General features: G+C 39.8%; 1 protein-coding gene across 2 annotated transcripts in view; it reads right to left on the bottom strand.

Annotated features, from left to right (window-relative positions):
* The window catches only part of SH3D19 (SH3 domain containing 19), a 90,622-nt gene that overhangs the window by 35,840 nt on the left and 40,137 nt on the right, over positions 1-14,645 (bottom strand). For both annotated transcript variants that reach the window (XM_029940184.1, XM_029940194.1), the window contains exons 4-8: positions 13,687-13,727; positions 12,338-12,380; positions 10,366-10,504; positions 9,558-9,720; positions 7,861-8,862 (exon numbers count right to left, since the gene is read on the bottom strand). In XM_029940184.1, the coding sequence (XP_029796044.1) occupies positions 7,861-8,862; positions 9,558-9,720; positions 10,366-10,504; positions 12,338-12,380; positions 13,687-13,702 (1,363 nt within the window). In that variant the 5' untranslated portion in view covers positions 13,703-13,727. The remainder of the gene's footprint in view (positions 1-7,860; positions 8,863-9,557; positions 9,721-10,365; positions 10,505-12,337; positions 12,381-13,686; positions 13,728-14,645) is intronic.

Raw genomic sequence — 14,645 nt, 5'->3', positions numbered from 1 at the left:
AGTTATTTTAAGGATACATGAAGAGCTGAGCTAAGGATAAGAAGGCCTTTCAGCTCCTAGATACCTGACCTTTCCTTCCACACAGCTCTCAGGCAACCCTACCTTCACACATCCTACCAAAGGCATCACTCACTCATTAGCCCCTTGCTCACATGTGCCAGTAACAGTGCTAGGTGGGGAGACACTATGGTAAAGTACAGTCCTATTCTATTATCTACCACCTAGGAATGGCCATCAGATGGCATGCCAGGTAAAGCTATTATTATTAGCCTACTGAGAAAAACAAATTAGATGACTCCTCTATGTAAATCTGTCTATTAGTTCAAAAGTGAGGCAAGTCTTGTCTAAGTTCAAAAAACCAACTTAAGATTATCAAAACAGTATCAAATTTGAAAAAAATGATCTTGTAATAATATAACTTTCTTCCACTGTAACCTATGTCCTCACAAAACAAATAGACCTCCTCCTTTTAGGTCTAACTAAAGTTTTTAATTGTATATTTTGTTATAGCATTATTTTTTTTTTACCCAAAAGAGTATTTACTGTAAAAATGGGAAACATTAAGAAATATTTGATAGGGGCACCTGGGAGGCTCAGTCAGTTAAGCATCTGGCTTCGGCTCAGGTCATGATCTCACACTTCTTGGGTTCAAGCCCTGCGTCGAACTCTGTGCTGACAGCTAGCTCAGAGCCTGGAGCCTGTCTTCAGATTCTGTGTCTCCCACTCTCTCTGACCCTCCCCTGCTCGCACTGTCTCTCTCTGTCTCTCAAAAATAAATAAAAAAAAATTAACAAATTAAAAAAAAAGAAATACTTGATAGGAAGTTTCCTGTAATCCCATCCTGCCAGTAATAATTAAAATCTGGAATATTTTTTTACTATAGTACATGTATTATTATGTAGGTATTCTGATAAACAAAAAAGCAGGCCTTTATGTCTTCTTTTGTAGTTTGCTTTTTCACTTTTGTCCACTCAATACTGCTTGGATGCCTGCTACAAATCAAAGACTACACTAGGTGCTGGCAATACTTCAGTGAACAAAAGCAAAGAACCCTGCCCTCATGGCACTTATGCAGCAGGGAGGTGAAGATAATAAACAGTAAACAGGTCACGGGGCATATTTAGTGAAAACTATACTGAGAACAGAAAACGTAGAGCTCCGTTAGAGATTCCTGGGTGTGGGCAGAAGGGAAGCAGGTTGCAGCATGAAACCGGAGTGCAGGGGGTGAAGGAGGGGAGTTGTTCTTTCCAACAACTGGATTTTACATATTCTAATAGTCCTTCCAACCTGAATAATACACATGTGGTCTCTAAGAAACTAATGGATAATAAGGGATAGGTGCAGTTGTATTAAAGCCCATTACTGCAATTACCTGAATGTGGACTCCCTGAAAGGTTCATCTGAGTAATACTAGCTAAAACGAAAGAATCTGAAGACCCTATATAATCCTGGCATGAATTTTATTCAAACACAGAAACAAAAAATCTTTCCTTTGTGCTGATCTTTCCTTGCTGTTCATCTCTCTCCCTATCATCGCCTTTACTCTGCTTCGTAGGCCCTTGTTGGAATCCACTGACTTCCAAGGACCCACCTCCCTTCCCCTACCTGCGTTAAGAGACTTTGTTCAGAGACTTGACTTCCCTCTCTCCCCCTTATCGCAGGGCTCTTGTTTTCTACTGGGAAAAGGACCAAAAATTCATGAAAAGAATTAAGGCTGTTAACTGTTCACTATATTCTACCTTTCAAGTGGTATTTCTGCTCTAATTGCAGTATAGCTGCTTCTGGTAGCTACAGTCTGTTGGTTATTAGTATAGGCTTTTAGTTGATGTAGGTTTTGGGGGTGGGTGTGGAGAGGAAAGAAAATCTTGAGCATAGAATGACTTCAACTATTTCCCAACTCATATTATATTCTGAACCAGTATACCACTTACATTCTCTCACATTCCAGGAGGGAAAACACCAACGGGGGGGGGGGTGGGGATTGTGCAGGGAAAGGGGAAAAGACACTGCCAATCAGTACCTTGAGGGTCCAAGCATAGAGGGTATCCAAATTATGCTTGCTGTTGGAGGACTGGCCTCAGACACCTGCCCCAAATCCTCACCTACTGCCAATGAGGTGTTTTTTTTTTTTTTTAAACCAAGGGTTCAGTGATATATTTGTTTAACCTAAAGGGCTTGAAGTAGTATAGATACAATTTATATAACAGAGGTATTCAAAGTATCCTTTCTAGTTATCCTCTCTTCCTCTTTATTTTTAAGATCATTAGCTACTCTTTAATAATTGGCACCCAGATCATGTAAAATTATTCTACTATACATGTCTCTGGAAAAAGAAAATCTTTCTCAATACAGCGAGCAGGGAAATCTCAGTGTTCTGGTGCTACAGATTTGGCAGGAGGGGGTCTGTTTGATGACCTGCCCCAGCTGTGCTCACCAAGTCAGCGAGCTCAGCATGTGTCTCTCGTCTGCATGCCGTCCAGCGCTGGGACACAGACGAGGTGTGCAGATTAGCTGGGAGAACAAACAGCACAACTTCAGTAAGAAGGTGGGACCAGGGGGCTAATCTTCATCTTGATGATGATATGCAAATCTCTTTAGCTACAACTAGTATGAAGTTTACTTGTTATGTCTCTTATGAACGGAGTACTTTTTCTAACAGAAATCTAAGTGAGCAACCTATGGATGGCAATTCATGTTTGGGAACTCCAGGCATTCGCCAAGCAGGAAACTGGATTACTGGTACTATTAAAATGTTTAAAGTTCATAACCTTTGACCCAGTAGGCTCAGTTTTGGAAATTTATTCCTCAGAAATAAAAGCACTAGTAGAAATGGCAATGTTTACGACAGGGCTTACTGCAGTATTTTCTGTAGAGGTAAAAGAAATCCAAAAATCTAAAAGCACCTGTCCATCAACTGGGGGAATGTTGAATCAACTATGATACATTCATACTAAGAAATGTAAGGCAGGTACAAGGAAACAGGGAGTTAGACCTACTGGCCTGAAGAGAAGTCCATAAGTCTCACTGTAAAATAAAAAAGGGGCAGCGGTGACTGGGTGGCTCAGGCCACCAGGTGGTTGAGTGTCCGACTCTTGGGGTCAGCTTGGGTCCTCATCCCAGGTTGGTGGGACTGAGCCTCATGTTGGGCTCCATGCATGGAGCCTTGCTTAAGACTCTCTTACTCCCTCTGCTCACTCTCTCTTAAAAAAAAAGGGGGGGGGTACAGTATGATAAAACTGTTTGTAAAAGTAGGTAAAAGCATGTATATGTGTTTATAAGCTTTGGTTTGAAATATCCAAAGACATGGAAAGCTACATACAATATTTTTCATACTAGGATATGGATAGACTAGAGAGAGATAATTTTTTCTTCTACTAAATGTTTGCATGTTTGACATGTTATAGTAAATATATTACTCTGTAACTGAAAAAAATCTAATAAAATAAATTCAATCACAAGAAAAAAGTTATGAGTAAGTTGAAAGAAATCCCCTGACAACCAACCAAACACCATTTAAAAATAAGGAAGAAAAGTGAAAATCCTTGTTCCTTTACTTGCTTCTAAAAGGCAATAATAGCCATAAAACTTTCTATAAGATAACTAGAAAAATTAAAACTTTCTATTGGACACAGTTCCTCAGTGATTCTACTTAATAGGATTTTATGTGCATACATGTTTTTGAAGGTCTTATTTAGACATAGGTAAATAAGAATAATTTAAATAATAGGAGATAATGTAAATAAAAATTATTAGCTTCTATTTGAAATCCTGAATAACACATCAATTTAGAAAAATCATGTACTATTACTTGAGAATTTCTGCTCATCACAAGGGTGAGGATCAGCAGGGGAAGCGGCCCTCTCTGTCTCTCAGGCAAAGATGACAAGAGCTAACTCTCCTGGTTTTTCATCCTAATTCTGCTTATGTTTAGCTCTTTGAAAATCAGGTCCCCCATCCTCTCTTGCCAACCCCGTTCCCTCATAAAGACTGCCTTTGTTACCAACTTTTTAGACATCTTTCCAAAGAAACTACCTGTGTGTACATGTGTGCTTTAACATAAACAGTAGCTAAAATGCCATGAATGCTATCTGTACCTCACTAATCGTACCTTAGAGGTTGGTGGGACATAATAGGTGGTGTGCCTCCTTTTTAATTAACACACACAATCCTCCCCTGTATTGTCAATGTACCTTTATTTATTCAGGCAGTCCATGGGAGGTTATTTGCAATATTCTGTAGTAGTAGCAGCCCTTCACTGGGGTGCAAGAATGAGCCCCTGAAGTTCTGGAAATTGTGCATACAGGAGCTAAAGGGCTATTTTCGAGGCAGATAAAAGATTCACAGGATAATCTGATTCTCAGAGTTCTGTGATCCAGAAAGGGTTAAGAACCACAATACCACAATTCTATTACCGAATTTGCTTTTGTTTCTAAAGTAGAAAAAAAACACAAAGCATCTCAAAATAAAGAAAAATCTCCTATCCAAATCTAAGGAATGTCAATGGCATTTTCTCCACCTTCATTTGCAGTATTTATTCTGCCCTCCTTCCAGCTCCCACACCAAACCAATTATTCTACACCTGCTGCCAAACAAGTAGTCCCTTCTACACCTATATCCGCATGGTCTTCATTACTGGGCTGAGAAAAACACTGATGATAATGTAGTTTTCTGCCCATTACCTGTCTCTAATAATATGCTTGTCATCATAATTAGTTTCACCATCCTTGGCTTGCGTTTCTGTCATTTCCTTCCCTTGAGTTCTGTTAATAGCAGAAATTGGCCGCTAAACTATTATTCTGGGCTGTGTAATGGGACTGACAGCAGAGGCATTCTGCCTTTTTTTTTTTTTTTTTTTTGGTGACAACTGGGTATGATTTGTAAAGGTGTGAAGAGGAACTGCTAATACTTCTCAGCTCCATTACATTAACCTGGAAGGCATTCTACCCAAGAAATGAATCCAATATTAAATTGCTTGTTTTATGAGTTTTCCTTTAATAATTTTTCTAATCTTTACTATGTTTTCATAGCCTCAGTATTTTCTGATCTCTATTTCCTGAGATTAATACGGCAACTTCATTTTATGAAAACTACTTTATTAGATTTTCTATATTTCTGAGGGAAGGAAAAGAAGGAAAGATGTTATTTGTGAGTTCCTCTCCTTTCTCATGTTCTCTCCCAGTTTCTGGCTAATGCCAGGATGATTGAGTAAGTTTTCACAAAGAGACCATAATCCTTTATTTACAAAGACAATGCTACTGATATACCATCAAAAAGTCACAAAGCCCCAAATCGATACACAAACAAAAATCTCTCTGCATGTTGAGGAATTCAGAGGCAGTCCTAAAGGCCTCTGGAGGCCAGTAAGCAGGGAAGCAACAAGGTCCAGTGTACAGTCTAGAAAAAAAATCCCTTGGGTAGCCATGATATGGAGGATGATGGGTTTGAGACAGAAGCAAGAGTTAAATTTAGGAGGCCATTGAATAATCTGGCCACAGAATCCTAATGTGAGGTAATGGAGGAGGGATGAGAAAGACTCAAGAACCACTTAGAAGGCTAAACCAGCGGGAGTTGGTAACTAATTGGATGTGAAGGACAAGGAGTAACAATAATAACTACTACTTAATGGGCACTTCCCATGTTTTATGGGACATGGGACATGACAGGGCTTCCATGCATAATCACATTTAATCCTGGTATCACCTCCATGAGGAGTATTATCACCGTGTTTTATAGATGAGGAAACTGAGGCACTATGGGGTCAAGTAAATGGCCCAAGGTCGCATAGCAGTTAAGTGGTAGACTCTGGCCTGTCTCACTCCAAATCCAAACAAAGAGCCACTGTGTGACAGGTAGGAAGACTCAAAGATAATCTCTAGGATTCTCTAGGGAAGCCTGGGTATATGATGGTGTTACTATGGGAGGTGCAGGTTAGAAAGAAGAAAAAAGTCCGTGTTCAGTAAAACTCCACAGTTGAGAGCAATGGTGAAAGTCAGGGAGGGCAAGCAAATTACACATTTTGCTAAAAGACTGCCTAAATAATGAAATGTTGTGCAATGAAGTGGGAGAAATCAAGAAACAGAAAAGGCTGAGTATGAAGCATGAGACTATATTCATGTTGAATGTATACGGTTGACCTTCTTTTTGAAGACGACTATAATCATCTGTTTGATGACACAGAATAAATTCTAGCCATTATTAACCAAGTTGCCATCCTCACAGAATCTAGCAGCTTCTACAAAAGGTGGTGTTTCTTTGGCTTGTAGTATTTCCACCTCTTTCAGCTTGCTGTTGTTGGATGTACCCATCCATGTCCCATCCTGAACTTTGTAATACCAAAAAGGCTTAAGTAAGAAAATGACATAACAAAGACTTCAAAAGTTTTCAAAGTGTTACCTGGTGTAATGATTCATGAAAATGTTGGGTAGCAACATAATATAATGAAAAATGTACCAGATCTAGAATAAAAAGGAGTAGTGGGTGGTTTAGTTGGTTAAGCATCTGATTCTTCGTCTTGGCTCAGGTCATGATTTTATGGTTCATGAGATCGAGCCCCATGTCAGGCTCTGTGCTGACAGCATGGAGACTGCTTGGGATTCTCTCCTCCTCTCTCTTTACCCCTCCCCTGCTCTCGTGTGTGCTCTCACAATAAATAAATAAAACTTAAAAAAAAAAAACACAGTTTGAATCATGCCTTGAAAACTGCTAGTGTTAGGACACTGGTCAGGTTACCATTGATTTCTCTCAGTCCCATTTTCTCCTGCAAACTAAGAACAAAACCTTTCAGAGGGTTACAGCAAGTATGAAATTAAATGATATATGTCTGGGTATCTAGCAGAGAATTTGGAACACTACAGAATCTCAATATATTCTAATGTCTTTCCTTGTACCCCTTATAGACAAGAGGCAAGCTATAGCCAGTTAAATGTGCACAGGATATTTAATAAACATGTTTGTTATAATTTAGAATATACTTGTGCTGTGCAGAATTTGGTTTCAAATCACAGAATTTAAGCCATTTTGATGCATGTTAAACATTTATAAGATGACAGCTAACCTTTTGAAAATACTATGAAGTTTATATGTTCACAAAATCTACCCAAATAAGTAAACAGCAGTAAAGGAATCCTCAGTGACAAGTAAAGCAGCTTACTTTGACAAATCAAAGATAAGCTTTATGCTCATACTCTCCATGTGAACAGTGTGAGGAAAGAAAGCATACTCTCTGAATTTCCCCTTAAGAAATTTAATTGTCCTAATCTTGGCAGGAAACTTACAGCTGTTGTACTTTATTTACAAAACTTTGCATTCCCAAGGGAAGATGTTCTGTGAAGATTACCAAGAAAAAATTTTGTGACATATGGCTGCGTCCTCATTCCTGGCTTTGCTTTTGCCAGAGTCCGTCCCAGGGCTGGCCTCTCTCCTGGCCCTCCCAGTGGGGCCGGTTAAATCTGAGAAGCCTTTCTGGGGCCACTGCATGATTTCTCATCTATGAAAAATTTCCCCTGCATCCCCCTCAGGCTTGAATCTCCACCCACCAAAGTAAGGAGCCAGCCTCACACCTAGTTTTGTTGCTAGACCGACTCTGCTTATTCCTGGCTCATGTAACAGTCATCAACATGTGTCTCCCTCTTTCTCTGTCTCCCTCATTCCATATTTTTCCTTTCCTTCTCTGTCTCTATCTTCTACCCAGCTCCATGTTTCTTAAACTCTCTGTGTTTCTATTTTCCATACACACACATGCATGTGCAACACACACATACAGACCTCAATAACTTATGTCCTAGAAACTAAAACATCAAATGCCATTCAAGGTACCCTCTGATGAGTTTACATTCCCTTCCACTTCTGATTTCTACTCACCCAGAACCATCTCTGAACCAACAGATTCTTCAACCAGGTTCCCAGTTGGGGTGGGTAAAACATCATCATCAAAACTGATGAGGTCAATGTCCCCTGGAGGCTTGCTTTGCAGAGCCTGAACTGCAGAGTTGGCTGAGGGTCCTTCTCCCAGTGACTTGAATGCTTTGGCCTGTGACACCACTGAGAGTCGGGGGGGAACGGTGACTGGTTTCAGCAAAGCTGCAGGGCTGGGATTTTCTAAGGAAACCGATTTCTTCATCAACAAAGGCCGAGGAGCAGGAGTTGGGACTTTCTTCCCACCGTCAGGGCTTTCAGCCGCAGATCCCCCTCCAGGAATCTCAGGATTAGCACTTCGTATAAGGCCAGCATTTGGTTTCTTTGGCAGTTCAGGTTTGGTTACTGGGATGCTCCCTACCTCTTGTGGTGGAGGGTGTGGGGGGAGCCCCTGCCGAGAGGCCACCTTGAGTCTGTTTTCAGTCCAGGAGTCCCATTCTCCAGAAGCTCTGTTAGCAGCTGGTTTGGGAGCTATTGTGGGTTTCCCTGAGGGAACAGCAGGCCTTGGAGGGAGTGTGCGGGGAACAATTTCTGGTTTTGAAGACAGTCCCAAGTTTCCGTTATTTGTCTGGCCCTCAAATGCTTTGATTCTTGAAACAACACTATTTTGGCTTCGTTCTGTGTTCATAATGTTCATCACTGCCTGACTATCCAAGTCGTTGGTGCTGTCCAGCAAAGACTGGGGCTCACTCGGAGAGGATGCCCTTTCTGTGGCCACAGGGCTGATTTGCTGGTGATTTTGCTCTTTAATGTGACTATCTCTGGCTACAGGTCTGAGGTTGGCTTTTGATCTTGGTCTTGGCACTGGACATCGTGTAGCACTGGAGTTCTCTGGACAATTCTGCTCTTCAGAAATATCAAAGACTATTAGAGGTGCCACATCTGTTGGACGATCACTGACTGAGACCACTGGGGAAGGATGGAGAGGCTTGAGAGGTGCCTGTAGTGCTGATAAGACCAAAAGCAAAGGAAAGAAGTTGCAACATTATAATGTAAAAGACAAAAAATACACAGATTTTTTAAAATATACATGTAGAATATCAAGAGATTTTGGTTTCCTTAGTTAGTAAAAGGTAATTCCAAAATCAATGGGGAGATGTTTATATTCAGCTTCTCACAAGAGTGTTTAAGTTACATTTATTCATAAAAGAAATATTCACTACAAAATATTTTATAACACCATTAAATTCTTGATTCTCAATAGACTTATCATGCAAATACTCTCTCGTCAGAATTCCAACACTTCTTGTTTTACTTTCCCAAGTAACATACTCTCATCTTTGGTATTTGAATACAATGCTTTTTAAAAGCCTAACAGGACAACCACCTTTAACATCCTATCAAAGTTAAATTGCGAACTATAACATCCTTCTCAATGAGAATACAGAGGATCAGTGGTAATACAACCATGAGTTAAAAGGATGATGTTTCTGTGATATGAAATAGGGTGATCGGGCTTGAGGCTCCCCAGAATGATCTATTGTAATAATCACACCAAATGAAAATAAAGCAAGTACACAGTGATCACACTGACTGGGAAGCAGAGCTCAATGAATTATGCACAAGTTGCAAATTATTTCAAAGGCTAGAAGCCTACTGATTACTTCCCTAGAACCAGGTCAGAATTAGGGAAGACAAATTACTTGCACTACTTTGAGGCAGATGGTTGTCTATTTCTTCTGAAAAGTCGGTCTGAGTTGCAGAAGTAATTGTGTGCCTTGGAGTGGCAGCAGCATTATTATTATTCGTAGTATTAACTTGAACTTGGTTGATTTCTTTTATGACTTGTTCATAAGATGGTGGGAGCTGCAAAATAAAGAATGAAGATTTTATTTTATCTTTTTTAATGTTTATTTTTGAGAGACAGAGCGTGAGCAGAGGAAGGGCAGAGAGAGGAGACACAGAATTTGAAGCAGGCTCCAGACTCCGAGCTGTCAGCCCAGAGCCTGATGTGGGGCTTGAACCCACAAACCATGAGCTCATGACCTGAGCGGAGGTCTGCCGCTTAACCGACTGAGCCACCCAGGCGCCCAAGAATGAAGATTTTAGACATCTATGGACAAATAGCCAAAGTGTTAAACATCTCACTTTTCTTGTCTTTGAACTTAATTTTAAAAATAAAATGCAGGGGTGCCTGGATGGCTCAGTAGAATTAAGTATCAGACTCTCTCTCTTATGTTTTATTTATTTGAGGGGGGGGCAGTGTGAGAACAGGAGCATGGGAGGGGCAGAGAGAGAGAGAGAGAGAGAGAGAGAGAGAGAGAGAGAGAGGATAGAGAGAGGATCCTCCCAGGAAGCACAGAGCCTTCTTGGGATTCTCTCTCTGCCCCTCCCTCACTTGTGCATGAGCTCATATGTGTGTGCACGCACACACATGCTCTCTCTCTTAAAACGAATAAACATTAAAAAAATTAAAATTATATGCAAAGAGATAATGTGATATTTATTTACCTCAGCAGGAACCAGCTCACTGGGCCTCCAGGGGCCTGCTGCAGAAGGCGGGGGAAATCCCAATCCTGGGGGCGGAGCTCCTGGAAACCACGAAGCTGGCCTCAGGGGCTCAGCAGCCACAATGGTAATCTCTGGGCGCCTAGCAGACAAGAATTTAGTGAGAGTTTGTAGGTCGACAACATGCTACCGTCTATCTGCAAATGTTCAAAGGTTCATACAAACAACCACCTCCCCCCAAAGTTACTTAAGCGTTGCCATAATCACAGAAATGATGTGTCTGGCCTGCACTATCAAGGGAGCAAATGACAGTCATCTTCTAGGACACTGGACCCCAATGTTAGAGATGTACCATGAGCCCATTTAGCTCCGCGTTGGTTGCTGAGGGTAAGAGCTAAGTAAGCCCCACACAATCTCTTCACTGCAGGGTCCCGCTCTCCAGCCCACACCACAAACACAAATATACGATAGAGTGGAAGAGTACACCAGCCAAGTACAATTGCTTAGTTTTCGGCCATTATAAATTACATACTCTGACATGATACCAGATAAAAAGAATATCCTTTTCCTCCTCACCCAACTCAACTCTACCCCAATTCAAAGTTATCTTTCCATGTTTACTTTTAGACTCTGATATGTGTGTCTGTGCTCCTGGTCAGTTTTGTATATGAATTTGACAATTGACCTTTAATACTGAGAGACACAGTGATGCACCATTTTTAAAAATCTGATTCTACATTCTCATGTTTAAACTTTATAATCAACCTGATTTCCTAATAAGCACCAACGGTGTGACCCTGGGCAAATGTTCAGCCTCTCTCAGCCTCAGTCTTCTCATTTAACAAATAGGGATGATGATATCTGCTCTGCCTCTCTCTAGCACTCTACAGAAAATAAAATTAAAAAGCACTGCTATTATCAAAACTAGGCATATACACATATTCTCACGCTAGCCCATAAAACAGTAGAACCTGCTTATTGATTAAATGTGAATTGCAATAACTAAAAACTTCTGCGCACAGCTTTTGTCTGACTAAGCTGGAGTTACTAGTTAATAATAAACACTACACATATAGTAATCCTTATGACAGCCTTGAGAAAGGTATGATTAGCAACATTTTTCAAAAAAATATTTTATTTTTAAGTACTCTCTACATTCAACATGGGGCTCAAACTTATAACCTTGATATCAAGAGTTGCATGCTCCACTGACTGAGCCAGCCAGGTGCCCCTGATTAGCAAGATTTTAAAGACAGGGATACAAAAGCTAGAAAAGATTAAGCAGCTTGCCCAGGGTCACACACTGAGAAGGCAGTGAAGTCAAAACTTGAAGTTGGTTGTGGCTGACTCTAAAGTCTTCATTCTTCATTACTCTATATTATACTCTGTAAGAAATGTGAAAGCAGGGACTCTGTTTTATAAAATTCCACCCATCTATTTATCCGCCTATCCACGCTTCCATCCACTCTACCATCTGTCTGTCTGCCCACTGGCCCTTCCTTCTATCTGTTCAGTGACTCCTTCCTCCTTCTTACCTTCTCTCCAACCGGCTATCCAGCCATTTATCCATTCAGCTATCTACCCAGCCTGATTCTCTTCCTTATTCTTTCATTCAATTTTCGATCCTGTCATCCATTTATTTCTGCAACATTTACTAAGTAGGTAGGAGGTACAAAGCATTTCTTTGAAGTAGATACAACAATCTTTTACATATACCAGTTGCTTAATAAACATTTAAAAAATTAACTTCAGGAAATAATTATTGCCAAAAGAACATTTTGAGGTTTGTATTGCTTCTTTTCCCAGCAAAATTTTCATCATTCAATCTCACAGATTAAATTAGGAAATATACTGATGAGGTAGAACATTGCTTATGTAATACATTGCTTATGGAAGAGAAATATTTAACTTGCTAACTGACAGCAAATTTTGATTTCATTATTAACAGAATATATGACCTCTGTTGTAACCATACCTCCTATCTCGATGAAGCTCACTCTGAAAAGAAGTCCGAGAAGCTATAGAAGAAAGAAAAGAACTGGTATAATACAAAATCAGTACATTTAATAAAAAGGTTTACATTTTTATAGGGTACATTATTGGAAAAAGTTAACTTATACTTGAAATCAAAGAGGATATATGAATTTTAACATCCATAAGTAGAAAAGCAAATCAAAATGATCTGTTTATATGGCATAAAATTAATTACGGTTATATATTGGAATTACGTAAGAAAATACAGATTTCAAAAATTCCCCAAAAGCACATTTCATGGTTCTGAAAATAATCTGAAGAATGAAAGAGAAAGGAAGAAAGCTATTAAGTACTAATACTAAGCTTGGTAAGAGCTTTACGATGACATGAAATTACAATGGGCAGGAAATTTTTTTTTAATATTCTAACCCATATGACTATACTTTTGTCATGTTTGTTTACAACTCTCTTGCAAAGGTGAAAGGGGTCAAATTGTTATCTATTTTCTAACTTTTCTGGAATCTTATAACCTTTCAATTATATTATTACTTAAATTCAAAAAAAATAACAATGTAAAAACTGTTCAAAACACTTTTATAAACATATTATGTATATGCAGCACTGACTTTTCCTTCAAGCCTCAAACTCAAAAGGCTAGATGGTTTAAAGTTTTTGCAAATTTTATTTTAAAACTAAATCAAGTCTTAATCATAAGATCTGGAAGATAGTGTCACATTATCACACATATGTGTAATAGAGAACATTATTCCTATTTTCAAGAAGCACACTCTAATGATTCCTTTAAGAAATTCTTTAAACGCTATACTACAAAGATATGCATACAAAAAGGAATTTGTTTCAGATGTAAACTATTTCTACCAGTTGCCTTCTTATCTCTCCAGTACTGTACTTTTTCAGTTGTTCTGATTTGAAAAGGTTGAGGGTATGAATCCTCTTTTTCCTCCATTAACTTCTAATTCTCTCTGAACAAGCAGCTGCCAAAGCTGGGCAGCAGGAGGTGGGGGGTGCGAAGGAAACCAAGGCTGGAGTTGGAGCTGTGGCAGCTGACCCTCTGCTGGGCTGGCAAAGTGTCCCAGGAGTCCTAGGTTCATACCATTAACTGATGTGACTGCTACATTTTTATCAGGAGCTAGACCACGCTGAGGTGCATTCTGTCTACTGGAATAGAAGAGGACAGAGAGGCTCAAGCTCTGAGTGGTGCATCTGATTTGTAAGAATGGGTTAAGTCAGAAGCTCACCAAGCGTGCTACAGTCACATCACCATCACGACAGCCAGAATCAGCAGACACAACACTATCAAAAGACATTATGTTATTGTCACAAACATACCTCTTCCACGGGGCATTTTTGCTGTGCACTATTCATGAGTGCTAAGGGAAAAAAAGAAGGGGTTATAGAAGAGGAAAGGGAGAAAAAAAGAGTGAACCAGTTGCCTATGCTTTAAAAGGAATTCAGGAACAGGACTGTTCTGCCATGCCACTGTTTTTCCCCAACTCTGCACACTTTGATTGAAAAGAAAAGTTGATGCACCACAGGTTCAAAGAGTAAAGAAATCTGCTGCGGCAAAGATACATCCCCCCACGTAACCCCAGTAGAAACAAATCTACCTACAGTTTTTAACAACAGTGCAAAAGATAAAGTTTAAAACTATTTTGTAAAGTCAATTTGCTACTTCAATAGGGATTAATTTTAAAGTGTGAATACAGTATTTAAAAGGTAATGCCGTAGTCTATGGACATTCTCTCAAACCAGTGGGTTTTCACTGGGTTCTCCCCCTTCACCCCAGTGGTGGGTGGGAGGGGCCCTCTGTGAGCAGAGTCCTCCCATTCTGGAGGTAGCTGACAGGGGAGAGAAAGTCTCCCAACTTTATGTGCAGTGCAGATCTCCTCCACATTCTTTGAGAATCACTGCTTTCCTGTCTCCCGCTTTGAAATTTTTTCCCCTTCACATTTACACATATATGAAATCTCTCTTGATCCTTATAGAATAACTGGCAATTTTTGTCAGTGTTGAGTAAGTTTAGTAGCTAAAAACACTTCAGATTTTCATATAGCGTCTCACACTCTTCCTGCTAATTTCTCAACTATCCACTTTCCCTTCATTCTCACCTTCCCAGATTAAACAGATTTGGTGTAGCTGCTGCCAGGAAAATTGAATTTGTCATCGATCCCCATACAGATGAATACATTCCATTTAGCCCCTGCCACAAATTGCTAGCTAGTGTTTTGTGCATTTCAGATTACGGCCACAGTTAAAGTTATCAGATCATTTTACAATGATACAAGAAT

This window comes from Suricata suricatta, chromosome 1 (assembly GCF_006229205.1).
Source record: "Suricata suricatta isolate VVHF042 chromosome 1, meerkat_22Aug2017_6uvM2_HiC, whole genome shotgun sequence".
NCBI classification, from domain to species: domain Eukaryota; kingdom Metazoa; phylum Chordata; class Mammalia; order Carnivora; family Herpestidae; genus Suricata; species Suricata suricatta.
Note: the sequence above shows the minus strand (reverse complement) of the source record. Positions and strands in the feature narration are given on the sequence as shown.